The sequence below is a fragment of the Scyliorhinus torazame genome, chromosome 2 (genome assembly GCF_047496885.1).
Source record: "Scyliorhinus torazame isolate Kashiwa2021f chromosome 2, sScyTor2.1, whole genome shotgun sequence".
NCBI classification, from domain to species: domain Eukaryota; kingdom Metazoa; phylum Chordata; class Chondrichthyes; order Carcharhiniformes; family Scyliorhinidae; genus Scyliorhinus; species Scyliorhinus torazame.
In genome coordinates, this window is record NC_092708.1 from 201,371,342 (window position 1) to 201,399,339 (window position 27,998).

Sequence of the window (27,998 nt, forward strand, 5' to 3'; positions counted from 1 at the left end):
CTTGTAGCCTGAGAACCGACCAAATTTTTCCAATATCTCCATAATTCCAGACAACCCCCCAACAGGTCGGTTATGTAAAGGAGCAAATCGTTCGCGTAGAGCGAGATCCTATGCTCCACCCCCCTCTCATTATCCTCCGCTAGACATTCGATGACCTAAGGTCCATTGCCAAGGGCTCAATGGCCAGGGCAAACAGTAGTGGGGAAAGCGGACATCCCTGTCTTGTTCCCCTACACAAATTAAAGTATTCTGAAATGAAATGAAAATCGCTTATTGTCACAAGTAGGCTTCAAATAAAGTTACTGTGAAAAGCCCCTAGTCGCCACATTTGACCGGACCCGATTGGTCCTTGCATTCGCCACCAGTGCTTGGTGTATCAACCGGACCCAATCCACAAATTCCTGCCTGAACCCAAACCGTCCTAGGATATTCCACAAGTACTTCCACTCCACCCAATCAAAGGCCTTTTCTGCATCCATGGCTACTACCACCTCCTTGCGCCCCTCCGCTGGCATCATTATAACATTTAAGAGCCGTCAGTGTTGGACGTCAAGTGCCGTCCCTTCACAGTCTGGTCCTCCCCTATTACCCCGGGACACAGTCTTGTGGCTAAGATCTTTGCCAGAACTTCGCACCTACATTCAAAAGAGAGACCGGCTTAGACGACCCACAACTCTCTGGATCCTTATCACTTCAAAATAAGGGATATCGAAGCCTGCGATACCCACAACTCTCTGGATCCTTATCACTTCAAAATAAGGGATATCGAAGCCTGCGATAGTGTTTTGGGGGGGGGGGGGGGGGGGGGGGAAAGAGATAACCCCCAGCTCCTTGGACACATTAAAATCTTTACCAGGCACGGCCCCAGCAGTCCGGAGAACTTTTTGTAAAACTCGACCGGGTATTCCCCACAGTCAAAGCTCAAGGTCTTCATTCTCCCATCAGCTTATTGTCTTCCATAAAGTCCACCACGTCCTCCGACAAGCCAAAGTACAATTCCCGACTGGCATAGGTCACCCATAGACGGGCTGGATAAAGCAGTCCAAACTTTATTCCTTTTGCATACAGGGCCGACTTCACCTTATTGAAACTCACGCTCCTCTTTGCGAGTTCCGCTCCCAAGTCCTGATACACTCGGATCTCAGCATCTTCCCACATACACCGCCTCGTCTGCCTGGCACATCTCGTAATACGTTCCTTGTCTAGGAACCGATTAAGTCGTACCACCGTTGCCCTCGGGGGCTCATGCCCTGGGGCTTACGCATAAGTGCCCTGCGGGCCGGGTCCACCTCCAACGGCTTGGCGAACGAACCTTTCCCCGTCAGCTTCTCCAGCATCTTCCCCATATCCACACCAGCATCTGATTCTTCTTTCCCCTCGGGCAGACCCACGATCCGGATATTCTGCCTCCGAGAATGGTTCTCCAGGTCCTCCACCTTTTCTAACAATCTCTTCTGCTGGTCCTGCAGCATCACGATTTCCGCTGCCAGAGGTGGACTGCTCCTCATGCTTCCCCCACCTGCTCCTCCAACCTCTGGATCGCCTGTCCCTGGGCCTTCAGTCTCGCCTCCACGCGGTCAACCACCGCCCCAGTCGAGTCCACCGCCCGGGCCAGGTCCTCCGCACACTCCTTACGTTGTTGGGAGAACTTCTCATTCAAGAAGCTCACCAACTGGCCCATCGATCACTTAGCTGGTGGGGCCAAACCCTGCACATCTGCCAATGCCACACTCGAAATCTGGTCCTCACTCGCCACCAACCTCCGAGTCCTGCTTTTCCGATTTTTCCTGGGACGCAGCTCCATAAACTAGGGGTCCACTCCTTTTCTTCCTGCTTCTACTCCCTTACTTCACAAAATTACTGCAACAATCCTGCGTGAAAGCCACAAAAAGACCACCATGAGCGGGAACTGCCAAATGTGCGACCTTTCACTCCATGGCCGCCACCTGAAGTCCGCTGGTCCACGCTTTTTAAAATCTCCTTAAAACTTTGAATTTCAAAGAAGCTTTTGCCCCTCTGTAAAGCCCAGTACCCGTTGCTTTGTTAAGCTGTCCAATTTGTTTTTTCTGCAGGTAATGAGAGCTACAAATATATAAATTAAATAGAACTTGCAGAATAGAAATAGGACATTTGGTTCAACTGGTCTCTGCTGGGGATTATACACCAAATGACTGTGCCTCCACCAACATGGATTTCTATTCTATTCTCCTTCATGTACATATCTAGCTTCCCCTTACAGGCATATATGATGTTCACTCCAACTATTCCAAAAATTAGTGAGTTCCAGATTCTAACCACTCTCTGTACAATTAAGCTTCTCCTGAATCATAGAGTGGAATCATCTAATTATTATAACACCGAAGGCCAGTTGGCCTGTTGAACCTACGCCAGCTCTCTGCAATAACTCAGTTAGTTCAACTCATCACAATTCCTCATTGAATTTCTGAGTGACCATTTTAAATTATTTTCATTAATACAAGAGTCACACCTGTGTACGGTAAAACTGTAAATGGGAGTGCACGTTATACAACAGCACTTTTGAAGGCAAATCTAGGAGGAAGAACTCTGCTCTTCCTCTTCAGTTGTGATCTTTATACTAGAAAATTCTTGTAAATTTTGTTTTGGCTAATCTCCATTTTAAATCTCCAAATTGATTGAAAGACTCTGCCAGTGCTACTCCGAAACCAATATTTTGGAGGCTACTGAGCAATTTAGATTATTCGTACTCGTACTTTCTGCTGCTAGGTTAATTGAACATTTTATAATTGATAGGTTTTGTTAGATAAGAGTATTTACAGATATAGAATCAGGACAGGTACATGAAATTAAGATACGGATCAGCCTTGGTGTGATTTAATGTAAGAACCCTTGAGCCTGTTCCAATAATTTTAAGAGTCTACCATCCCTGCTCACCTCCTCTGGTAGCATAATCAGAAAACCAATTGGAGAAAAACCCAGACATGAACTATTATTGGTCTGGCAAGGCACTACAGGGTAACGTATTTAAAGGGAACGCAGAGATGATACAATTATTTGTTATTAGCCTCTATGACCATTGCTAGCATTCTTTCTCAACAAGAGATACCTGGCGAGGTGCTTATAATATTAGAAGCAGCGTTGAAATACGAAGCTACAGTTTAGCTCATCAGATTATCCAGGTTGCGCCTCAAGGAGCCAGCTCGATTATTTCATATTTTTCCCTACCTTAAACTCATATCCTGCAACTGCATGTTGAATTATCAATCAATCCAACTGCCTCATGGAAATCCTTTTGAAAAGCTACTTTGAGCTTTGGGGCTTTGGCAGCTTATAGTCGGAAGCTCTGAATCTTCATGATATTGCCCACAGTATACTTCCATCAACTTAATCAATTTCCCCCACTTTCAAAGAATTTGCTCCTCCCGTTAAACTTCCTTTGCAATGAGAACAGCTCCAGTCTCCTTTGACACTTTTTATATCAATGACAAATCGTCTTGCCTTTCACAAACTCAGGATATCCGACAACGTTTTACAACAAATGAAGCACTTTTGAAGTTTATGTTACAATGCAGGAAACAGTGATGACACTTCAAAAAGTACTTCCATTACTTCAGCGATCACTCATCACTCCACATACGGTCTTGCTAATACTTGATGCTTTCTTTTTCCTGTGCTTCATGAAGTGACTGCACTTAATTTTTCCAATTACTGTCACAACTATAAAGTTTAAAATGTTAGACATGTCTACCCTTGCCCTTAATCAAGCTCGCCCACCCACCCGGTAGTTGAACGGGTGCTCAACCGGGTTTGATCCATTTTCCACACCTCTGACCTCACCCATTCCTCCCATGGCACCTTCCTTTGTACCACAAGGTGCAGCACCTGCCCTTTTACCTTCGCTCTCCTCATTGTTCAAGGCCCCAAACACACTTTTCAGGTGACGCAACATTTCACTTGCAGCTCCTTCAATTTGGTCTATCATATTCGCTGCTCCCAATTCACCCATACCCACCATCACAGCTTCCGAACTCAGATCGGCCTTCCTGAAAGTGAACCCTCGGAAGGCGACGGGCCCGGACGGGATCCCTGGTCGTGCACTCAGAGCCTGTGCGGACCAGCTAGCAGAGGTATTCGCGGACATCTTTAACCTGTCCCTACTCCACGCCGAGGTCCCCACCTGCTTCAAGAAGACCACCATCATGCCGGTACCAAAGAAGAACCAGGCAACGTGCCTCAATGACTACCGTCCAGTGGCCCTGACTTCAGTCGTAATGAAGTGCTTCGAGAGGTTGATCATGAAGCGCATCACCTCCATACTCCCTGAACGCCTTGATCCACTGCAATTCGCATACTGCTGCAAGCGGTCCACATCAGACGCCATTTCCCTGGCCCTACACTTATCCCGAGAGCATCTTGAAAACAAGGACTCCTACATCAGACTCCTATTTATTGACTACAGCTCCGCCTTCAACACCATAATCCCAGCCAAGCTCATATCAAAGCTCCAAAACCTAGGACTTGGCTCCCCACTCTGCAACTGGATCCTCGATTTTCTGACCAATAGACCACAATCAGTAAGAATGAACAACAACACCTCCTCCACAATAGTCCTCAATACCGGGGCCCCGCAAGGCTGCGTACTTAGCCCCCTACTCTACTCCCTGTACACACACGACTGCGTGGCAAAACTTGGTTCCAACTCCATCTACAAGTTTGCTGACGATACGACCATAGTGGGCCGGATCTCGAATAACGATGAGTTTGAATACAGGAGGGAGATAGAGAACCTAGTGGAGTGGTGTAGCGGCAACAATCTCTCCCTCAATGCCAGCAAAACTAAAGAGCTGGTAATTGACTTCAGGAAGCAAAGTACTGTACACACCCCTGTCAGCATCAACGGGGCCGAGGTGGAGATGGTTAGCAGTTTCAAATTCCTAGGGGTGCACATCTCCAAAAATCTGTCCTGGTCCACCCACGTCGACGCTACCACCAAGAAAGCACAACAGCGCCTATACTTCCTCAGGAAACTAAGGAAATTCAGCATGTCCACATTAACCCGTACCAACTTTTACAGATGCACCATAGAAAGCATCCTATCGGGCTGCTTTGGTATGGCAACTGCTCGGCCCTGGACCGCAAGAAACTTCAGAGAGTCGTGAACACCGCCCAGTCCAGCACACAAACCTGCCTCCCATCCATTGACTCCATCTACACCTCCCGCTGCCTGGGGAAAGCGGGCTGCATAATCAAAGATCCCTCCCACCCGGCTTACTCACTCTTCCAACTTCTTCCATCGGGCAGGAGATGCAGAAGTCTGAGACCACGCACAAACAGATTCAAAAACAGCTTCTCCCCACTGTCACCAGTCTCCTAAATGACCCTCTTATGGACTGACCTCATTAACACTACACCCTGTATACTTCATCTGATGCCAGTGCTTATGTAGTTACATTGTATATCTTGTGTTGCCCTATTATGTATTTTCTTTCTTCCCTTTTCTTCCCATGTACTTAATGATCTGTTGAGCTGCTCTCAGAAAAATACTCCCCCCTCCCCCCACTGGACTATCTGTCACTTGCTCTCAAGGCTTTGTTACATCTTTGTTACAACCTCTCCCAGCTCCCACTATAATAATAATCTTTATTAGTGTCACAAATAGGTTTGCATTAACACTGCAATGACGTTACTGTGAAAATCCCCTAGTCACACACTCCGGCGCCTGTTCGGGTACACAGAGGGAGAATTCAGAATGTCCAATTCACCTAACAGCATGTCTTTCGGGAGTTGTGGGAGGAAACCGGAGCACCCGGAAGAAACCCACACAGACACAGGGAGAACGTGCGGACACCGCACAGACAGTGACCCAAGCTGGGAATTTAACCCGGGTCCCTGGCGCTGTGAAGCAAGTGCTAACCACTGCGCTGTGCCACCTTAATCCTAATCACTGTTTCACCCCATTTTACACAGTACATAATCCAACACATTCTCCCCCCCCCTCTTTAGTTCTGAAGAAGGATCATGTGGACTCAAAACATTAACTTGGTTTTCTCTCTCCTTACTGATGCTGCCAGTCCTGCTGAGTTTTCCCAGCTTTCTCCGTATTTTGCTATAAACGGTGAGGTAGTCACTTGGCCTCATGTGTCTCTGCAGTTGTTTCAGGAGAACCTTTTTACTTCTCAAGCAGATTGACTTTTTTATTGGTTGATAAATTGACTACAAATAAATTAGATTGTAATTTCACTTCCATTAAACTTTGACGTATCTGACTAATATTAGAGCCTGCCCTTCTCTCCCAGGTTTGCTATCTCTATTCTCCGGCTGGATTAGAATGCCCAAACTTGTCACGGGCACTAAACGTACTTGTATTCCTGAACCCAGTCCAACCTGACCTCCTACCTAGACTCTGTTCAGATGTATTCTTGCATGGTCCCTCTGATTACCAAAGTTTCCCAGTCTCTCTCAATACATATTCTGCTTTCGTATTTTTCCTACCAATGGACATAATTTCACAGCTGTATGTTCCCATCTGTTATGTTCTTGCCCAATCAATGAACCTGCCTAAATCCTTTGGCAACCTCCTTGCATCCTCCTCACATAATTCTGTCACTCTCAGATCCATTTTACTCTGTCCTCTCACATTAACCATTTCTCCCATCTGGGGACTAAGTCCTGTGGCGACGGCAGGAACATGGAATGTTTCCTGCTGTGGAGGCTGGCAGGAACACACCAAATGTTTCGGTTCCACCCTTATTGATCATGCAACTTGGGATTCTGCACCGTAGTGGGGCAGGCCTGATGGCGCGTAGTCCACCATCCTATCTAGGCAACATATTGGAAAGGCGCCCAACATTACTATCGCCCACTATTGGGGAAAGAAGGTGAACCTCCTGAAATCCGGGAGCACTCCGAGACCCGAAGATGGATCTCCTGAGAAAGAAGATCGATCTCCAGGAACATTGAGAGGCTGGAAGACAGACCCCCTCCAGGACATGGAATCGGGAGGTCCAACTAACGGTAAACCCCCACTCATTGCTGGTGTTCTGAGGTCCAGGGTTGCCGACAGCCTCCATCCTAAACTCCAGTGGCAGCCCCAGGCATTATTCAAGTGAGTCCCAACATCTGCATGCCATGTTGTTCCAGATGTGTTTCAAACTGGTGTTTTCCCACTGGCATCGTAGAGAATCGGGCATGGGCATTTCGACCTTCATCTGCATTCCATTCGTGGGTTACAAATGAGTTTCATGCCAGCCTCCAGCGGGTGTTCCAATTTGCCATGGAGGGGACCAGCAAAAGATCCAGCAGTAAATTCACGCCTGCGTAAAACTGATTTTTAGGGCCCCATGAATTCTCCACGTATCCCTTCAACCCACTGAACGTGACGGGGGGCATGGGAAAATTCTCCCCTTTGTTTTCAGCGCATTAACCAGACCTCAATTCATGTTAACATATTAATCCAATCCCACAAGCTCTAATTTTGTGTAATAACTTGCTGTGCTGCAGTTTATAAAGTGTTTTTGAGCATCCAAACACGCAAAGTCCATTGGTTTCCTTTTATCAGCCATGTCAGTTATATACTCAACAAAACTCTTTGTCTCGACAATTTTGCTTTCAGAAATGTACATTGACTCTGCCCGATCATGTTACAATTTACTAAATGTAATTTTATCATGTCCCAAATAACTGATTTAAGGGGCAGTGGCACAGTGGTTAGCACTGCCGCCTACGGCGCTGAGGACCCGGGTTCAATCCTAGCCCCGGGTCACTGACTGTGTGGAGTTTGCACATTCTCCCAGTGTCTGCGTGGGTCTCACTCCCTCAACCCAAAGATGTGCAAGGGGTGGATTGGCTATGCTAAATTGGAAAAAGAAATAATCTTTAATAACTGATTTAGTTATTTTTGCAAATACTGATATCAGGTTAATTGGCGTATAATTAGTTCCCCATTTTCTCTCTTGAACAATGTTACATTTGCTACCCTCTTATCGATGAAAATTATGCTAGAACCTAGGGAATTCGAGAAAATCAAAACCAAATAGTTAATTATTTGTTAAAACCCTAGGTAGTGGGCCATCAGGGGATTTTAGCTCCATTAATTTCACTGGCACTCTTTCTTTACTTACACAAATTTCTGTCACTCATTATCACTGGACCCGTGGCTCCCCACTTATTTTCCAGATCATCGACATGGATACCACTATTACACGTGAGAACACCACCCACCAGGTACGCGGTACATACTCGTGCGACTCGGCCAACGTTTTCTACCTCATACGCTGCAGGAAAGGATGTCCCGAAGCGTGGTACATTGGCGAGACCATGCAGACGCTGCGACAACGAATGAACGGACATCGCGCAACAATCACCAGGCAGGAATGTTCCCTTCCAGTCGGGGAACACTTCAGCAGTCAAGGGCATTCAGCCTCTGATCTGCGGGTAAGCGTTCTCCAAGGCGGCCTTCAGGACCCGCGACAACGCAGAATCGCCGAGCAGAAACTTATAGCCAAGTTCCGCACACATGAGTGCGGCCTCAACCGGGACCTGGGATTCATGTCACATTACATTCATCCCCCACCATCTGGCCTGCGAAATCCTACCAACTGTCCTGGCTTGAGACAATTCACACCTCTTTAACCTGGGGTTACCCCATCTCTGGATCTGTAAAGATTTAATCACCTGCTAATGCTCGCATTCCAAGCATTGTTTGGCATCTTTGAATTTGTCTATATATGTGTTTCTGGAACAGACCTCTTCATTCACCTGAGGAAGGAGCAGTGCTCCGAAAGCTAGTGACATCGAAACAAACCTGTTGGACTTTAACCTGGTGTTGTAAGACTTCGTACTGCACTTATTTTCAGTATGTTTTTTGTGACTTCCACCATGAAAACAGATAAAGTATTTTTTGGTAAATATAAATTTAGAGTACCCAATTTGTTTTTTCCAATTAAGGGCAATTTAGCGTGGCCAATCCACCTACCCTGCACATCTTTGAGTTGTGGGGTCGAAACCCACGCAAACACAGGATCGAACCTGGGACCTCAAGCGGCGTGAGACAGCAGTGCTAACCACTGCGCCACCGTGCTGCCCCCGAGTATTTGTTTAACAACTTTGCCATATTCTTATTCCCCATTACAATTTCTCCTGTATAAAAGGGATCCACATGTATTTTCACTAATCTCTTCCTTTTTACGTACCTATGGCAACTTTCATAATCTGGTTTAGATCTCTTGCTAATCAACTCTCATATTCTAATTTTCTCTTTTACCACTTTGGTACTCTTTAACATTCTCCCAACCCCAAGGCTTGCTACTCTTTTTTGTAACTTTGTCTTCCTTTAATCGAGCATTTAACTATAAATGAGCATGTTAGTCACAGTTGGACCACTTTTCCCATGGGATTTGTATTCCTCAAGGGAGCATATACTATGAATTAATTCTTTAATGTACGCCATTGCTTTTCTACAATCATACATTCACAATCCACAATTTGTACCCCTTTTTCCTGTCTAACTTGCCCCTCTCATACCTATGCAGTTTGATTTCCTGGATTGCAGCGGCTCCACATACTCCTACACCTCCCATAGATCTGTTGGAGCCCCAATCCCTGCGCTCTTGCCTGTTCTACCCTCGGAAATTCCAACCGTTCCAAAAAGCGTAGTCTCCCCTCATCCCCCAGCGGAGGCTCCAACCAGTATAATCTCTGATAAAAAGTTTCAGAAATTCCATTCATCTCCACATCCCTTGGCCTACCTATCTCCCTCGCCGCCGCCTGTTTCCTCAATTGGTGAGCAAGCATCCTGCTAGCCTTCGCCCCATATTTATATATCACCCCTCTGGTTTTATGAAGTTGCAATACCGCCTTTTCGGTAGAAGCCAGTTTAAACTCCACCTGGAGCCTCAGTCGCTCCTAAGTTGCGCCTCCTCAGGCAGTTCCAAATATTCATGATCAACTGCCAAAATTGCCTCCAACAGCCTAGACTGCTCTGCTTGCTCCACCCAGAGTCTGAGCGCAGAGATCCAGAAGACCGATATTCAGTCTCCACCGGGGCCTTGGCAGGGGGGGATGGGGAGTGGGGGGGGGGGGGGGGGGGGGGGGGAGAGAAGAGGAGGAGAGAGAGCGGGAGAGACCTCTCAGTCCATAGATCCACCCAGTGCACTGCGTGATCAGACATCCCAATTGTAGAGTATTTCACCACAGCCACTCATGTCAGCAATGCCTAAAACAATGCCACTAAAACAAAAAGGTCCCTTATGGACAGGAGAAAAGAAGGACAGCTCCCTTGGCCTGGTGTCACAAAGTGCCACGGATCCACGCCCCCCATAAACTGCATAAACCCCAACAGCTTCCTAGCAATCGTCATCATCATCCTGGGCTGAGAGCACAAACGGTCTAATCCGGGTCTAGCGCCATGTTAAAGTCTCCGCCAAGAATCAATCTGTGAGTATCCAAACCTGGGATCAACGTCAGAGCTCGCGCCTCATGAAACTCCAAGGTCCCAGTTTGGGGCATAGATGTTGCCCAGTACCACTCAGGAACCCTCCAATCTCCTATTCACCAGCACAAATCTAGCACAACCTTTCCAACTCTGAAAGCCACCTTCTTGCTGATCAACGCAGCCACCCCTCTCATCTTCATGTCAAGCCCCGAATGGAAGACCTGACCCACCCAGCCCTTCCTTAGTCACGTCTGGTCCTCCACTTTCAAATGAGTTTCCTGTAGAAATATTAAGTCTGCCTTTAAGTTCTTTAAATGCAGGAACGCGCAGGACCTCTTAGTTTGCGGACATTCCAAGTCATCAATTGAGTAAGGGGGTACACCGCCCCCCCCCCACCCCCCCACCTCACACCCCCTTCCACCCACCTCACCGCCCCTCCTTAAATCAGCCATATTTCTGGCTAAGCCAATTGCTGCCCCAGTTCGTCGTTTCTCGCCCCATGGGTCCTCAGTAAGGTCTCCACCGCCATCGATTCTTATACCTGTGCCTGGACAGCACTCTCAACATCAGCCCACTCACACCCTCCCACCCTCCCCCCATGAATATAAAACAAAGAAAGAGGATGACTAAAACACTATCCCCCTCTCCCCATTTCCATTTCGTCCCCCCCATCTCTTCCGTTTACTAGCTTTCTCGCCAGTATGGTATTCCCCACGAGGTCCTCGCCTTCCCTGGTCCCGCTTCAACACCCACACTCGACACATCATAAACTCTGTCCCACCCTCCACATCGAACCCAGAACAAACAACTCAATATTAAAAAAAGGAGGAAAATAATAAAGAAAGGGGAAAAGAGAAACACGGAAAATCAACAGCCAAACTGTCAGCAACACAATTCAAACCCAGTCCAACATATTTACAAACTCCTGAACCCTTGGTCACATAAAATTTGCTTGTTTCTTCTGGAGTGTCGAAATAATGCTCCTGATTCCGGAACATGAATCATAGATGAGCCGGATAAAGTACCCCGAATTTCATATTTTCCTTTTGTAGGATCGCATAGATCCTATTCAATCCGGCAATTAGCCAGCTCCGCGCCCCAATCTGGGCAGACTCCGATCATGCTCCCCTCCCATGTGCCCTTCTTCATCTGTCTTACCCATCTCAGGATTTTCTCCTTGTCCAGGAATCGGTGCAGGTGCACCAACAACGCCCTCGGCTGCTCGCCTGCCTTTTCAGCGCTCTATGCACTTGGTCGACCTCAAGGGACGGTCAACGGCTCTCTCCCCCCTCTATTTCTCCAACATCCGTGCAGCGCATTCTGTGGCCTGTGAACTCTCGATCCCCTCCGGCAGCCCACTGTGCAAAGGTTTTGGCATCGCTCATGGTTTTCATGTTCGTCCACCTTGTCAGCAAGCTTCTTATGGCTGTCAGCCACCAAGCTAAGTTCCGCTTCTAACAAGGCCAGCAGGTCCTCGTGATCGGTCACGGCCTCCTACATTTTCTGCAGCGACGCACCCTGGGCTTCAGGTTTCTGTTCCATTTTTCCCATAGTCCCCCTGGATCGGGTCCGTGCTGCAGGCCAGGTCTTCAGAGGTTTCCAGCTTCTAGTTTTTAAATTGAAACATTAGGAAGTCCACCAGTTGATTGGTGGACCATCGACTCCGAGCCTGCCGCCATCGCACTCTCAAATGTCTCACGGTCCACCTGCAGCCATTTTCTCTCCCCGCTTATCTTGGGAGGGTGAGTGCCGGACATATATTAAAACAGACCCGCTTTTGGCATTTAAAGTTTGCAGAGTAATCTAGCCACATTTGGCCGTCCGATCGAGATTATGGGATCGGAATATACTTCCACTCGTGGGAGCTACCAAGTTCGCAACCGTCTCCAGCATGTTGCCACCGGAAGTTCTAGAGAACTATCTTGAATGCCATGAACTCACACTATTATTATGTTTTTTTTATAACAAGAGATTTACAAGACAAAGGGTCTAGATGCATTTGTGTAAACCAATTGCTTCAACTGTACTGATTAGAGAGGATGCCAACTCCATTTTCTTTAAATTCATTGACGGGAAGTGGTTGTCGCTGGCTGGACCTGTATTTATTGTCCATCCCTAGTTGCTCTTCAGAAGGTGGTGGTGAGCTGCCTTCTTGAACCGCTGCAGTCCCCAAGGTGTAGTTAAACCCACAATAGGGAGGGAGCTCCAGGTTTTTGACCCAGCAACAGTGAAGGAACGGCGATATATTTCCAAACATGTGCACGTTGGGTGGATTAGCTATTATCAATGCGTGGGGTTACGAGGGTAGGGCGGGGGAGTAGAGTGCTCTTTTGGAGGATCGGTGCAGACTCAATGGGCCAAATGGCCTTCTTCTGTACTGTAGGGATTCTATGGAATCTATGAGAGCCAGGATGGTGAGTGACTTGAAGGGGAATCTCAGAATGGTGGTGTTCAGACTTAGATTTGTCACATGTACCGAGGTACAGTGAAAAATATTGTTCTGCGTACAGTCCAGGCAGATCGCTCCATACCAGGTATCTGCTGCTCATGTCCTTCTAGATGGCCGTGGGTTTGGAGGTGCTGCTGAAGGAACCTTGGTGAGCTCCGGCAGTACATCTTGTACATGGTACACACGTCAATGGTGGAGAGACTGAATGTGGAAGTGGTAGCAATCAAGCAGGCTGCTTTGTCCTGGATGGTGTCGAACTTAAGAGTGTTGTTGGAGCTTCTCTCATCCAATGGAGAACATTCCATTACACTCCTGACTTGTGCCTTGTCGATGGTGGACAGGCTTCGGGGAGTAAGGAGGTGAGTTACTCGCCGCAGGATTCTTCGTCTCTGACCTGCTTTTGTAGGCACAGTATTTATATAGCTAATCCAGTTCAGTTTCTGGTCAATGGTAACCCTCAGGATGTTGATAGTGGGGGATTCAGAGATTGTAAAGCCATTGACTGCAATGGGGCAATGGTTGGATCCTCTCTCTTTTAAATTTTTTTTTTTACAATACCCAATTCATTTTTTTCCAATTAAGGGGCAATTTAGCGTGGCCAATCCACTACCCTGCACATATTTTGGATTGTGGGGCGAAACCCACGCAAACACGGGGAGAATGTGCAAACTGCATACGGACAGTGGCCGACAATTGAACCTGGGACCTTGGCGCCAGGAGGCCGCAGTGCTAACTTACTGTGCCACCGTGCAGCCCTCTGGTTGGATCCTCTCTTGTTGGAGATGGTCATTGCCTGGCACTTGTGTGGCAGAAATTATACTTGACACTTGTCAGCCCAAGCTTGGATTTAATCCAGATCTTGATGCATTTGGACATGAACTGCTTCATTATCTGAGGAGTTGCGAATGGTGCTGAACATTGTGCAGTCATCAACAAACATCCCCACTTCTGACCTTATGATGGAAGGGAGGTCATTTATGAAGCAGCTGAAGATAGTTGTGCTAGGACACTATCCTGGGGACAACCTGCAGTGATATCCTGGAGCTGAGATGATTGGCCTCCAACCAATCATCTTCCTTTGTGCCAGGAACAACCAGTGGAATATTTTCACCCGATTCCCATTGACTCCATTTTTGCTAGGCTCTTTGATGCCATACTTGGTTAAATGTTGGCTTGATGTCAAAAGCAGTCACTCTCGACTTCCAGTGGTGGCCATGGGTAAGTGGTCGCACATAGGGCAGCTGTGACTGTACGAAGAGAAGGCAAGCCGAATGCTCGCACATCAACTACGGAGGCAGGCCGCGTCCAGGGAAATATTGAGGATAAAGGCAGAGACAGGGGAGGTGGTGACAGAGCTGGGGAAGATAAACAAGACGTTTAGGGAATACTACAAGGGACTGTACAGGGCAGACCCGGGAGATGAAGAAGGGGACATGGAGCGGTTTCTGGATGGGCCGGAGTTTCTGCAGTTGGAGAAAGAGAAGAGGCAGGTGCTATAGGAGCCTTTGGGACTGAGGGAGATATTGGACAGTATAAGGGGTATGAGGTCGGGAAAGACCCCGGGGCCCGATGGTTATCGACAAAATTTTATAAGGAGTTTGCGACAGAACTGGCACCACATCTGTTGGGGCATTTAGTGAGGCGCTGGAGAAGGGGGAGCTGCCGGAGATGATGACGCAGGCAACGATCACATTGATACCAAAGAATGCGAAGGATCCGTTGGAATTTGGGTCATACAGGCCCATATTGTTGTTAAACACAGATGTAAAAGTGCTGCTAAACTGGTGGCAGGGAGGATGGAAGGCTGTGTCCCGGGGGTGGTCGCAGAGGACCAGACAGGCTTCATAAAGGGCAGGCAGCTCTGTAGTAAAACAAGGATGTTATTAAATGTGATCATGACTCCGTCGAGAGGTCGGGTTTCGGAGGTCGTGGTATCCATGGATGTAGTGAAGACATTTGACTGGGTGGAGTGGTGGTATCTGTTTGAGGACCTGGGAAGGTTTGGGTTTGGGCTAAGTTTGTGGCATGGGTGCACCTGTGATATGTGCACCGGTGGCGAGTGAACGGACCAACGATATGAGCTCACAAAACTTTGGGTTAGACAGGGTAACAAGGCAGGGGTGCCCACTATCGTCGCTGCTGTTTGCGCTAGCTATAGGGCCTCTGGCAATGGCCCTTAGGGGGTCAGCAGAGTGGCAAGGGATTACTAGGGGGAGTAAGGATTGTCGGGTGTCGCTATATGCGGTCAGCCTGTTACTATACGTGTCGGACTGGAGAGCATGGGAGGATTATGGGCCTATTAATAATAATAATAATCTTTATTGTCACAAGTAGGCTTACATTAACACTGCAATTAAGTTACTGTGAAAATTCCCTAGTCGCCACATTCCTGCACCTGTTCGGGTATACAGCGGGAGAATTCAGAATGTCCAATTCATCACCTAACAGCACATCGTTCAAGACTTGTAGGAGGAAACCGAAGCACCCGGAGGAAACCCACGCAGACACAGGGAGAACGTGCAGACTCCACACAGACAGTGACCCAAGCCGGGAATTGAACCAGGGACCCTGGTGAAGCCTCAATGCTAACCGGTGTGCTACCGTGCCGCTGAGATGTTAGGGGAAGTTCGGGGCGTTCTCAGGGTACAAATTGAACGGATGGAAAAGTGAAGTGTTCCTGGTGAGTAAGCTAGGTCAGAGGGCCAACCTACGTGGTTACCATTTAAAGTAGCCAGAGATAGGTTTAGATTTCTGGGGATTCAGGTAACAGGAGAGTGGGGGACGCTGCATAAATGGAATTTAACAAAGCTGGTGGAGGAGGTTAGTAAGGATCTGAAGAGGTGGGACAGGCTGCATCTGACTCTGGCAGGGAGGGTCCAAGTGGTGAAGATGAACGTCCTGCCAAGTTTTTTCTTCATAATCCAGATGCTTCCGATTTTTGTACCAAAGGCCTTTTTCCGGCAGCTGGGTACGATTAACTCAGAGTTTGGGGGGCAGGGAAGGTACCAAGGGTCAAGGGGACCCTGGTACAGAGGAAGGAGGGGGGGGTTGGTGTTGCCAAACCTGCTGCATTATTATTGGGTGGCAAACATGGGGAAGGTGAGGCAGTGGTGGGAAGGAAGGGGGCAGAATGGGTTAGGATGGAGGAAGAATTGTGTAGGAGGTCCAGCCTGCAGGCTATGGTGGCAACCACTGGTGGCAAGGAAATACACGGAGAGCCCATGGTGCAATCCAGTGAAGGTCTGGAACCAGTTGAGGAAGCACTTTAGGAAAGAGGGGATGTCGGTGTTAACACTGCTGTGCAAAAACCACGGTTTTGAGCCGGGGGGGATGGAGGGTATGTACAGGAACTGGAGAGAAGTAGGGCTGGTTAAGGTGAGGGATCTGCACCTGGAAGAAAGGTTTGCCCTATGGAGGAACTGAAGGAGAAGGTAGAGCTCCTGAGAGGAAGTGAGTTTAGATAGTTGCAGGTAAGGGACTTTGCTCGGAAGGTTTGGAAGAGTTCCCCAAGCTACCGAAGTATGCCCCACTGCAGCGACTGCTGCTTCCAGATGTGGAAGGGGAGGGCAGGATCAGAGATATTTTGTGGTGGCTGGGAGAACAGGAAGGCGAGCAGGTGGTGAAGATTAAGGAGAAGTGTGAGGGGGAGCTGGGAGGAGAGATAAACTGGGAGTGTGGAGTCAGGCGCTGCACAGAGTAAACGCAACTTCCTCATGCACGAGGAAGAGCCTGATACAATTCAAGGCGGTACATAGTGTAGGGAAATAATTAAAATCCAAGTTTTAAAAATATTGTAACTGCAGTTGAAATACAAGCTTGCACTAATGTACAGCACAGGAACAGGCCCTTCGGCCCTCCAAGCCCGTGCCGACCATACTGCCCGACTAAACTACAATCTTCTACACTTCCTGGGTCCGTATCCTTCTATTCCCATCCTATTCATATATTTGTCAAGATGCCCCTTAAATGTCCCTATCGTCCCTGCCTCCACTACCTCCTCCGGTAGTGAGTTCCAGGCACCCACTACCCTCTGCGTAAAAAACTTGCCTCGTACATCTACTCTAAACTTTGCCCCTCTCACCTTAAACCTATGCCCCCTAGTAATTGACCCCTCTACCCTGGGGAAAAGCCTCTGACTATCCAGGACTGTTCGGAGTCAAGGTCAGCTTGGCGGTGAAACCTTACACAGCCTTTCAGCTAGACTGCAAAAGGGAGTACAGCTAGTAAGTCAGATATTAATATGAGTGATGGTACAGAGCACCATTCAGAAGTCACAATTCTAAACTTGTAAGCCAATTAGGGGCAGAGAGGGGGGCAATACCAGAAATTGCAGGTATAAAGCTCTGGGTGCACGTTGCTCTCTACTCACTCTCTTTGTTCTCTTTCCAGTTGTTTTTTTAAAAAAAAAAAAAAAAAACTTATGCCCTGCTGGACTTTGCTTCTTTTATTTTGTATTTTTTGAAGTATACTAACTTGATTTCTGCAATAAAACTCAATCTCGCATTACCACCGGACCTTCCATCTCTTGAAAAATAAGAGATCCTACAATAGGGTGCATATGACTCGGGCAAGAATGAATGGGTTCTTCCAGGGAGTGGCAGACGAGTACGAGAAATGTGGGCGGGGACCAGCAAACCATGCACATATGTTCTGGGGCTGCGAGAAGCTACAGAGATTCTGGGCAGGAGTGTTTGCAACACTAACGAGGATTGTGGGAGAGGAGGTTGGGCCAAACCCTTTGGTGGGGATATTTGGGATATCGGAGAAGCCGGAACTGATGGAGGGGAGGAAGGCCGATTTTGTGGCCTTCGCCTATCTGGTTGCCCGGCGAAGGATCTTAATGGAATGGCGTACGGCAACACCACCAGGGTGGCGGCTTGGTTGGGAGACTTATATGACTTTCTCCATCTGGAAAAAATCAACTACAAATTGAGGGGTTCAGCAGAGGGCTTTGAGGCAAGACGGAGGATGTTCATAGCCATGTTTGAGTAGCTGTTTGTCGTGGTTGGGGGGGGGGGGGGGATGAAAATAGGAAAAAGTTTGTACAAATTGTATAACTGTGTGCTGGGGGCAGCACGGTGGCGCAGTGGGTTAGCTCTGCTGCCTCACGGCGCTGAGGTCCCAGGTTCGACCCCGGGCTCTGGGTCACTGTCTGTGTGGAGTTTGCACATTCACCCCGGGTTTCACCCCTACAACCCAACGATGTGCAGGCTAGGTGGATTGGCCACGCTAAATTTCCCCTTAATTCGAAAAAATGAATTGGGTACTCTAAATTCATTTTTTTAAAACTGTGTTGGGGAGTATGTTCCCCAGACTGTTTATGTTTTGTAACCATTTGAATCAGTTTGGAATAAAATACATGAAAAAAAAAGAGCAGTCACTCTCACCTCTGGAGTTCAGCTCTTTTGTCCACGCTTGAATGAAGGCTATAACGAGGCCAAGAGCTGAGTGACCATGGCGGAACCCAAACTGAGTTTCCACGAGCAGGTTATTGCTAAGTGCCACTAGATAACACGGTCGATGACCCCTTCAATCACTTTGCTGATGATCGAGAGTAAATTGATGGGGAAGTAATTGGCCAGGTTGGATCTGTCCTGTTTCTTGTGTACAGGATGTTGATATGGGGTATTCAGCGATGGTAATGCCATTGAATGTCAAGGGCAATGGTTAAATCCTCTCATACCCGAACAATTTTCCATATTGCCGAGTAGATGCCGGTGTTGCAGCTGTACTGAATCAGCTTGGCCCGGGGCGCGGCAAGTTCTGAAGCACAAGTCTTCAGGACTATTGCCAATGCCCATAGCCTTTGCAGTATTCATCTACTTGATACCTTTGGCTGACGATTATTGCGAATGCTTCAGCCTTATCGCCGTTCGGAGGAGCAGGAGCAGTCTCTGTCAGGGAGAGAACCTGAGAACATCTAAGACACTCAGAAGGTAAGTAAGTGATTTTTACTCATTTTTACTTTTATACCTTTTTCAAATTGCGTGTGTCGGAGGGAAACAGAAAAGCTGTGACCCGAGTGGCTGGTTGGGAATCTACACTAAATTAAAAAAATTAAGCATTGGTAACTAATTAAACATAATTACTTAATTATAATTTAGAGGGGTATCTAAGCCAGAGATCGGAGAGTACTATATTTTGCTTTCGCATTTATATTAGAAATCTAGTGCTAGGAAACAGATAGTTAACAGTAACTTTAAAAAAAAAAAAAACATTTTAAAAAAAACGTTTAATTTTAATTAATTGACGCAATGTCAGTTAGAGGGGTGCAGTGCTCTGACTGTGAGATGTGGCAGGTCCGGGAGGCTTCCAGCGTCCCGGATGGCTTCATTTGCAGAAAGTGCACCCAACTGGAGCTCCTCACAGACCGCATGGTTCGGTTGGAGCAGCAATTGGATGCACTTAGGAGCATGCAGGTGGCAGAAAGCATCATAGATCGCAGTTATATAAATGTGGTCACACCCAAGGAGCAGGCAGAGAAATGGGTGACCACCAGAAAGGGCAGGCAGTCAGTGCAGGAATCCCCTGTGGTTGTCCCCCTCTCGAACAGGTATACCCCTTTGGATACTGTCGGGGGGAATAGCCTATCAGGGGAAAACAGCAGCAGCCAGAGCAGTGGCACCACGGCTGGCTCTGATGTTCAGAAGGGAGGGTCAAAGCGCAGAAGAGCAATAGTAATAGGGGACTCTATAGTCAGGGGCACAGATAGGTGCTTCTGTGGACGTGAAAGAGACTCCAGGGATGGTATGTTGCCTCCCTGGTGCCAGGGTCCAGGATGTCTCCGAACGGGTAGAGGGCATCCTGAACGGGGAGGGCAAACAGGCAGAGGTCGTTGTACATATTGGTACTAACGACATAGGCAGGAAGGGGCATGAGGTCCTGCAGCAGGAGTTCAGGGAGCTAGGCAGAAAGTTAAAAGACAGGACCTCTAGGGTTGTAATCTCGGGATTACTCCCTGTGCCACGTGCCAGTGAGGCTAGAAATAGGAAGATAGAGCAGCTAAACACGTGGCTAAACAGCTGGTGTGGGAGGGAGGGTTTCCGTTATCTGGACCACTGGGAGCTCTTCCGGGGCAGGTGTGACCTATATAAGGAGGACGGTTTGCATCTAAACTGGAGAGACATAAATATCCTGGCCGCGAGGTTTGCTAGTGTCACACGGGAGGGTTTAAACTAGTATGGCAGGGGGGGTGGGCACGGGAGCAATAGGTCAGAAGGTGAGAGCATTGAGGGAGAACTAGGGAATAGGGACAGTGGAACTCTGAGGCAGAGCAGACAGGGAGAAGTTGCTGAACACAGCGGGTCTGGTGGCCTGAAGTGCATATGCTTTAATCCAAGAAGTATTACGGTTAAGGCAGATGAACATAGAGCTTGGATTAGTACTTGGAACTATGATGTTGTTGCCATTACAGAGACCTGGTTGAGGGAAGGGCAGGATTGGCAGCTAAACATTCCAGGATATAGATGTTTCAGGCGGGATAGAGGGGGATGTAAAAGGGATGGCGGAGTTGCGCTACTGGTTAGGGAGAATATCACAGCTGTACTGCGGGAGGACACCTCAGAGGGCAGTGAGGCTGTATGGGTAGAGATCAGGAATAAGAAGGGTGCAGTCACAATGTTGGGGGTTTACTACAGGCCTCCCAACAGCCAGCGGGAGATAGAGGACCAGATAGGTAGACAGATTTTGGAAAAGAGTAAAAACAACAGGGTTGTGGTGATGGGAGACTTCAACTTCCCCAATATTGACTGGGACTCACTTAGTGCCAGGGGCTTAGACGGGGCGGAGTTTGTAAGGAGCATCCAGGAGGGCTTCTTAAAACAATATGTGGACAGTCCAACTAGGGAAGGGGCTGTACTGGACCTGGTATTGGGGAATGAGCCCGGCCAGGTGGTAGATGTTTCAGTAGGGGAGCATTTCGGGAACAGTGACCACAATTCAATAAGTTTTAAAGTGCTGGTGGACAAGGATAAGAGCGGTCCTAGGATGAATGTGCTAAATTGGGGGAAGGCTAATTATAACAATATTAGGCGGGAACTGAAGAACATAGATTGGGGGCGGATGTTTGAGGGCAAATCAACATCTGACATGTGGGAGGCTTTCAAGTGTCAGTTGAAAGGAATTCAGGACCGGCATGTTCCTGTGAGGAAGAAGGATAAATACGGCAATTTTCGGGAACCTTGGATAACGACATATTGTAGGCCTCGTCAAAAAGAAAAAGGAGGCATTTGTCAGGGCTAAAAGGCTGGGAACAGACGAAGCCTGTGTGGAATATAAGGAAAGTAGGAAGGAACTTAAGCAAGGAGTCAGGAGGGCTAGAAGGGGTCACAAAAAGTCATTGGCAAATAGGGTTAAGGAAAATCCCAAGGCTTTTTACACGTACATAAAAAGCAAGAGGGTAGCCAGGGAAAGGGTTGGCCCACTGAAGGATAGGCACGGGAATCTATGTGTGGAGCCAGAGGAAATGGGCGAGGTACTAAATGAATACTTTGCATCAGTATTCACCAAAGAGAAGAAATTGGTAGATGTTGAGTCTGGAGAAGGGTGTGTAGATAGCCTGGGTCACATTGAGCTCCAAAAAGACGAGGTGTTGGGTGTCTTAAAAAATATTAAGGTAGATAAGTCCCCAGGGCCTGATGGGATCTACCTCAGAATACTGAAGGAGGCTGGAGAGGAAATTGCTGAGGCCTTGACAGAAATCTTTGGATCCTCACTGTCTTCAGGTGATGTCCCGGAGGACTGGAGAATAGCCAATGTTGTTCCTCCGTTTAAGAAGGGTAGCAAGGATAATCCAGGGAACTACAGGCCGGTGAGCCTTACTTCAGTGGTAGGGAAATTACTGTAGAGAATTCTTCGAGACATGATCTACTCCCATTTGGAAGCAAATGGACGTATTAGTGAGAGGCAGCATGGTTTTGTGAAGGGGAGGTCGTGTCTCACTAACTTGATAGAGTTTTTCGAGGAGGTCACTAAGATGATTGATGCAGGTAGGGCAGTGGATGTTGTCTATATGGACTTCAGTAAGGCCTTTGACAAGGTCCCTCATGGTAGACTAGTACAAAAGGTGAAGTCACACGGGATCAGGGGTGAGCTGGCAAGGTGGATACAGAACTGGCTAGGTCATAGAAGGCAGAGAGTAGCAATGGAAGGATGCTTTTCTAATTGGAGGGCTGTGACCAGTGGTGTTCCACAGGGATCAGTGCTGGGACCTTTGCTGTTTGTAGTATATATAAATGATTTGGAGGAAAATGTAATTGGTCTGATTAGTAAGTTTGCAGACGACACAAAGGTTGGTGGAATTGCGGATAGCGATGAGGACTGTCAGAGGATACAGCAGGATTTAGATGGTTTGGAGACTTGGGCGGAGAGATGGCAGATGGAGCTTAATCCGGACAAATGTGAGGTAATGCATTTTGGAAGGTCTAATGCAGGTAGGGAATATACAGTGAATGGTAGAACCCTCAAGTGTATTGAAAGTCAAAGAGATCTAGGAGTACAGGTCCACAGGTCACTGAAAGGGGCAACACAGGTGGAGAAGGTAGTCGAGAAGGCATACGGCATGTTTGCCTTCATTGGCCGGGGCATTGAGTATAAGAATTGGTAAGTCATGTTGCAGCTGTATAGAACCTTAGTTAGGCCACACTTGGATTATAGTGTTCAATTCTGGTCGCCACACTACCAGAAGGAAGTGGAGGCTTTAGAGAGGGTGCAGAAGAGATTTACCAGAATGTTGCCTGGTATGGAGGGCATTAGCTATGAGGAGCGGTTGAATAAACTCGGTTTGTTCTCACTGGAACGAAGGAGGTTGAGGGGCGACCTGATAGAGGTATACAAAATTATGAGGGGCATAGACAGCGTGGATAGTCAGAGGCTTTTCCCCGGGGTAGAGGGGTCAATTACTAGGGGGCATAGGTTTAATTTGAGAGGAGCAAGGTTTAGAGTAGATGTACGAGGCAAGTTTTTTACGCAGAGGGTAGTGGGTGCCTGGAACCCGTTACAGGAGGAGGTGGTGGAAGCAGGGACGATAGTGACATTTAAGGGGCATCTTGACAAATACATGAATAGGATGGGAATAGAGGGATACGGACCCAGGAAGTGTAGAAGATTGTAGTTTAGTCGGGCAGCATGGTCGGCACGGGCTTGGAGGGCCGAAGGGCCTGTTCCTGTGCTGTACATTTCTTTGTTCTTTGTTCTTATCTTTTGCACAGATGTGCTGGGCTCCTCTATCATTGAAGATGGGGATATTTGTGCAGCCTCCTCCATTGAGTTGTTTAATTATCCACCACCATTCATGCTGGATGTGGCAGGACTGCAGATCTTAGATCTGATCCGTTTGTTGTGGGATCGCTTAGTTCTGTCTATCACTTGCTCCTTATTTTCATCCCCCCAACCATGACGAACAGCTACTCAAACAAGGCCATGAACATCCCCCACCTTGGCTCTATTGCTCCTTAGGTTGTTTGGCACATAAGTAATCTTGTGTTGTAGTTTCACCAGGTTGGTTTTGGTCTTCCTGGTGTTGCTCCTGGCATGCCCTCCTGCACCCTTCATTGAACCAGGGTTGATCCCCTGGCTTGGTGGTAATGGTAGAGTGGGAGATATGGCAGGCCATGAGGTTAAAAATTGTGGAGTAGAATTCTGCTGTTGCTTTGGCCCACAGCACCTCATGGATGCACAGTCTTGTGTTGCTAGATCTATTCAAAGACTATCCCATTTAGCACGGCGGTAGTGCCACACAACACAATGCAAGGATCCTGTGTGAAGATGGGACTTTGTCTCCACAAAGACTGTGCGGTGGTCACTCTTCCTGATATTGTCATGGACAGATGCATCTGTGGCAGGCAGGCTGCTGCATCTGTCCATGCTGATTCACTTAATTTCTTCAAACGACAGGACTAACCTCTGGGGTGCAGATTGCATCCTTCAATTCTGTAATTTTGATCAGGACTGCAAAAGAGCCTACATAAATGCAAGAGGCTGTAGAAAACACTTGATTTTTGCTCTGTTAAGATTCGTTACAGGGAAGTTATCAGGGCTCCACAGGCAACTGGTGGAGAAAACGCCATAGGAGGTAACAGAACCCAACGCAATGCACTAGAGACGGATTATAGTTCGAAAATTAACTTCCTGAAAATTGACAGTGGATAATTGGCAGAGTGTCAACATCCATATTGCAGAAAAAGAAACCATATTTGTGAGGTCACACAAACTAGTTGCTACAAGATGGCATTAGATTGGTGGCACTTAAAAAAACAATGAGAAATAGTACGATTACCTGTTCTTTGTGTGATAATATATTGCAAGAGTAACGCTGTAAGAAGGGGAAAACAAAAGTTATTAAAATTTAAACAGTTAAACAATTGCAAATTTACATTATTTATCACCTATTTGTTTTATAAATTTAGCTTTCTCAATTTTTTTTCCAATTAAGGGACAATTTAACCTGGCCAATCCACCTACCCAGCACGTCTCTGGGTTGTGGGTGAAACCCAGGCAGACACGGGGAGACTGTGCCAACTCCACACAGACAGTGACCCGAACCTGGGTCCTCAGCACCCTGAGGCAGCAGTGCTAGCCACTGCACCACCGTGCTAACCACTGCACCACCGTGCCACCCACGCACTATTCATAGCCCAACAAATACAACTTTCCATAATTTCTCACCACCATCTCCCTTCCCAAACAAAACATTGTCAAAGATGGACTGCATTCATGCCATTCAACCATTCCCCACCAACTGTTCTCTCCCTCCCCACCCGCCCCCCCCTCAAGTTAGTCAAACTAGGCTTCTTCATAGAACTTTTACTGACCTATGCACATCTGTATTTAAAACACACTTGAATCAGTTTGTAAGATGCTAGGAGTCAATTGCCAACAAACTAGAATGAAAAGGCTGGCATTGTGCCCATCACATTCTCCAGACATCTCAAAGCACTTCATGACCAACAATTTATTTTAAAGGTACAGTCATCTTTGCTATGTAGCCAAATGTGGCAGCCAATTTGTACATGGCAAAATCCCATAAAGAGCAAAGGAGATAAATGATGAATTAATCTGTCCCTGGTGGGGCTAGCAACGAGGTAACGTTAGCCAATTAACTGGCAAAACCTCGCTTCAAGCAGTACCAAGGGATCTTTCATACTCGGCAGGAACTGCCTCAGTTCAACATCTTAATCTGAAAGAGGGCACTACCAACCTTGTTGGCGCAAATGATAAGTTTATGTCCTAGACTAGGGCTTGAACCCACAACCTTCTGATACCGAGGCGAACATTCTACCCACAGAGCAAAGGCTGATGCTTGAATCAAGGATCATTTATTCAGATAAATCACAACAGTTCATATTAAGAAATAAAAACCCTCGTGTTTTAGTGTCCCACAAATATATAAAGAAACTCAACATCTACTTTAAATCTAGCCTGACAGGAGAAAATTTAATTTGTTGACCACCTACCATTTAATTGTGCTCTTCAGGTTAGGTTGGCTTACAGTACTGTCATCAATAAATATTGTTGAACACGAGCTGTATTTTTTAGTGAGTTGACCAGGAGATACCTGTATAAATAAAGGAAATTATATCAGTTTGCCTGAAAGATTTGTCTTTGTTTTTTGCATTACGGTACAAGACACTAATTACTATAAAATGTGGGTATGAATCCTGTATAATGCAAAAGCTAAACATTGAGAGTTTAAATCTCCACTATAAATAATTGCAATTTCAGACATCATGGTGGCACAGTGGTTAGCACTGCTGCCTCACAGCGTCAAGATTCCAGGTTCGATCTCGGCCCCGGGTCATTGTCCTTGTGGAGTCTGCACATTCTCCCACTGTCTGCGTGGTGCTCACCCGCACAAACCAAAGATGTGCAGGGTAAGTGAATTAGCCATGCTATATTGTCCCTTAATTGGAAAAGAAAATTGGGTACTCTAAATGTGTGCGTGTGTGTGTGTGTGTTGTTGCTCTTATTAGCCTCAGTTTTATTAGCTCTGTCACCTTTGCTCACGAGTCGCCAGGTATCTTTCTGATACCGCCACGTGGTTCAAGCTCGAGTAATGATTAATAAGACAGCACACCGCTTAGTAAATGTTAAATCAACGATCATTTATTATATACAGCAATAAATACTTACACAATAATACTACCTCTAGACTATTACCTACCACTAAAGGCCAATACTTAACTTGTGATGGCCCACCAGGTCAGGGAAACGAATGGCTTATCGAATTGGGTCTGGCCTGCGGGATTCAAAAAGGCTGGTACGGGTTGATAGTCTGGAACACCTCTCTGGTAGCGATCGCTGGAGTAACACTTACTTGTTCTTTCGCCGAAGGGCCTCGAAGGTTGTGAGTAGGAGAAGAAGGGAGAGAAGGGTCGATCTGAATTTGGCCCCTTACTCTTATAGTTCCCAGGGGCTTCCCGCCTCTCGGGGGGGACCTTGACCCTGGTCCCAAGTGATTGGACTTGGTCCCAATCACTGGGTTCGATATGCTCCAATAATGGGGCGATTCCTTGATCGGGGGGTGGTCATTCACCTTTCTTTGTCTCGGCCACTGCTGGTACCGAGAGGTCTGGATCGGGATTCAATTGCTAATTTGTTGCAATTGTTCCCGGGGATAGCCGATTAAACTGCAGATGGCTGGGTTGATGTGCTGCTAATGGTTGCAGGAATCGATCTGGGCCGACTTCCCCAGAGCCGAATACACTGTTCTGTCTGCAGCTGTCCGTTTGTGCCCTGTTGGCTGATTTTCCCATCAGCCTTTTCGGTTAGCCATTTTACATCGGGGTTTGGCCAAATTAATCGGGAATCAGTCATTTTAGGTGGCTACAGTGTGTGTGTGTGTGTGTGTGTGTGTGTGTGTGTGTGTGTGTGTGTGTGTGTGGACTGTTCCATGTCAGCAACATCTCACAAATAGTAATAGCCAGTTCATTTGTCCTCTTTTTGGTTGAGGATTGCATACTAGCTACAACAACAGAAAAAGATCCTGCTAATATCTACCTACCCCAAATATTCTGTAAACTTCTCTCAAACAAATGGGAGCAGACCTCACCCATACTCCTTAAGTGAAACTATCACAAAATCCTTGCAATTGTTAAAGCAGTTTCACTCTAGCTAAGCAGTCTTGATTATTAGGATCATATCCTAGAGCAGGAGCAAATTAAATTGATAATACTTAAAAGATAGAGTTTGAGTTGGAACTCCATCTCGATGTGGATGTGAGGTTCGAAATGAGCCGTGCTCAAGAGACCCAGGTGGAGGTTTGATTCAGCACTACTGGCAGATAAGTTCTACGAGAAGGTGATCTTGGTGATAAAGGACTATGTGGAGTTTAATCAGAATGGGGAGGTTTCTCCCTCCATGTTTTGGAAGGCATTGAAGGCAGTGACAGTGGTGAGGTTATATCTTACAAGGCCCACACGGAATAAATTGAGAGGGTGGAGAGATGGAGATTGGTGGATGCCATTGTAGAAGTGGATTCACTGTACTCAGTGGCCCCGATCAGGGAGCTGTTGGTAGAACGCAAGAAACTGCAGGGGGAGTTTACCTCGTGACGACAAGAAAGGCGGTGGGTCAGCTTCATCATTCGAATGGGGTGCTTTATGAATACGGGGAGAAGGCAAGTCGGCTGCTAGCCCATCAGTTGAGGTGGCTGGCGGCTACATGGAAGATTGCGCAGGTGAGGGAGGAGGGTTGGTGGTTACACTGGAAAAATTTAATAAGACATTCAAGGCCTTTTATCAGGGCCTGTATAGATCTGAGACCTGGGGTAGGGTGCAGAAATCAAGCATTTTTTAAGACGGGTTAATGTTCCCGGAGGTGGAAAGAGAGACGGGGCAGGGATTGAAGTCCAGAAGAGTCATTCAGGAGTCTGGTAACAGCAGGGAAGAAGCTGTTTTGAACCTGTTTGTGCGTGTTCTCAGACTTTTGTACCTCCTGCTTGATAGAAGATTATTATGTTGCCCGCTTTCCCAAGGTAGCCGGGGGGTGTAGACAGAGCCAATAAATGGGAGTCGGGTTTGTGTGATGGACTGGGCTGTGTTCACAACTCTCTGTAGTTTCTTACTATCTTGGGCCGAGCGGTTGCCATACCAGGCTGTGATGCAGCCAAATAGGATGTGTTCTATGGTGCAACTGTAAAAA

General features: G+C 47.3%; 1 protein-coding gene across 6 annotated transcripts in view; it reads right to left on the reverse strand.

Annotated features, from left to right (window-relative positions):
• ccnyl1 (cyclin Y-like 1) overlaps positions 1-27,998 on the reverse strand; it is a 212,162-nt gene that overhangs the window by 50,242 nt on the left and 133,922 nt on the right. For all 6 annotated transcript variants that reach the window (XR_011936124.1, XM_072482703.1, XM_072482687.1 and 3 more), the window contains exons 4-5: positions 25,313-25,413; positions 24,136-24,171 (exon numbers count right to left, since the gene is read on the reverse strand). Coding sequence is in view for 5 of the 6 variants with exons in the window: in XM_072482703.1 (XP_072338804.1) it covers positions 24,136-24,171; positions 25,313-25,413 (137 nt within the window). In the remaining variant the exon portion in view is untranslated. The remainder of the gene's footprint in view (positions 1-24,135; positions 24,172-25,312; positions 25,414-27,998) is intronic.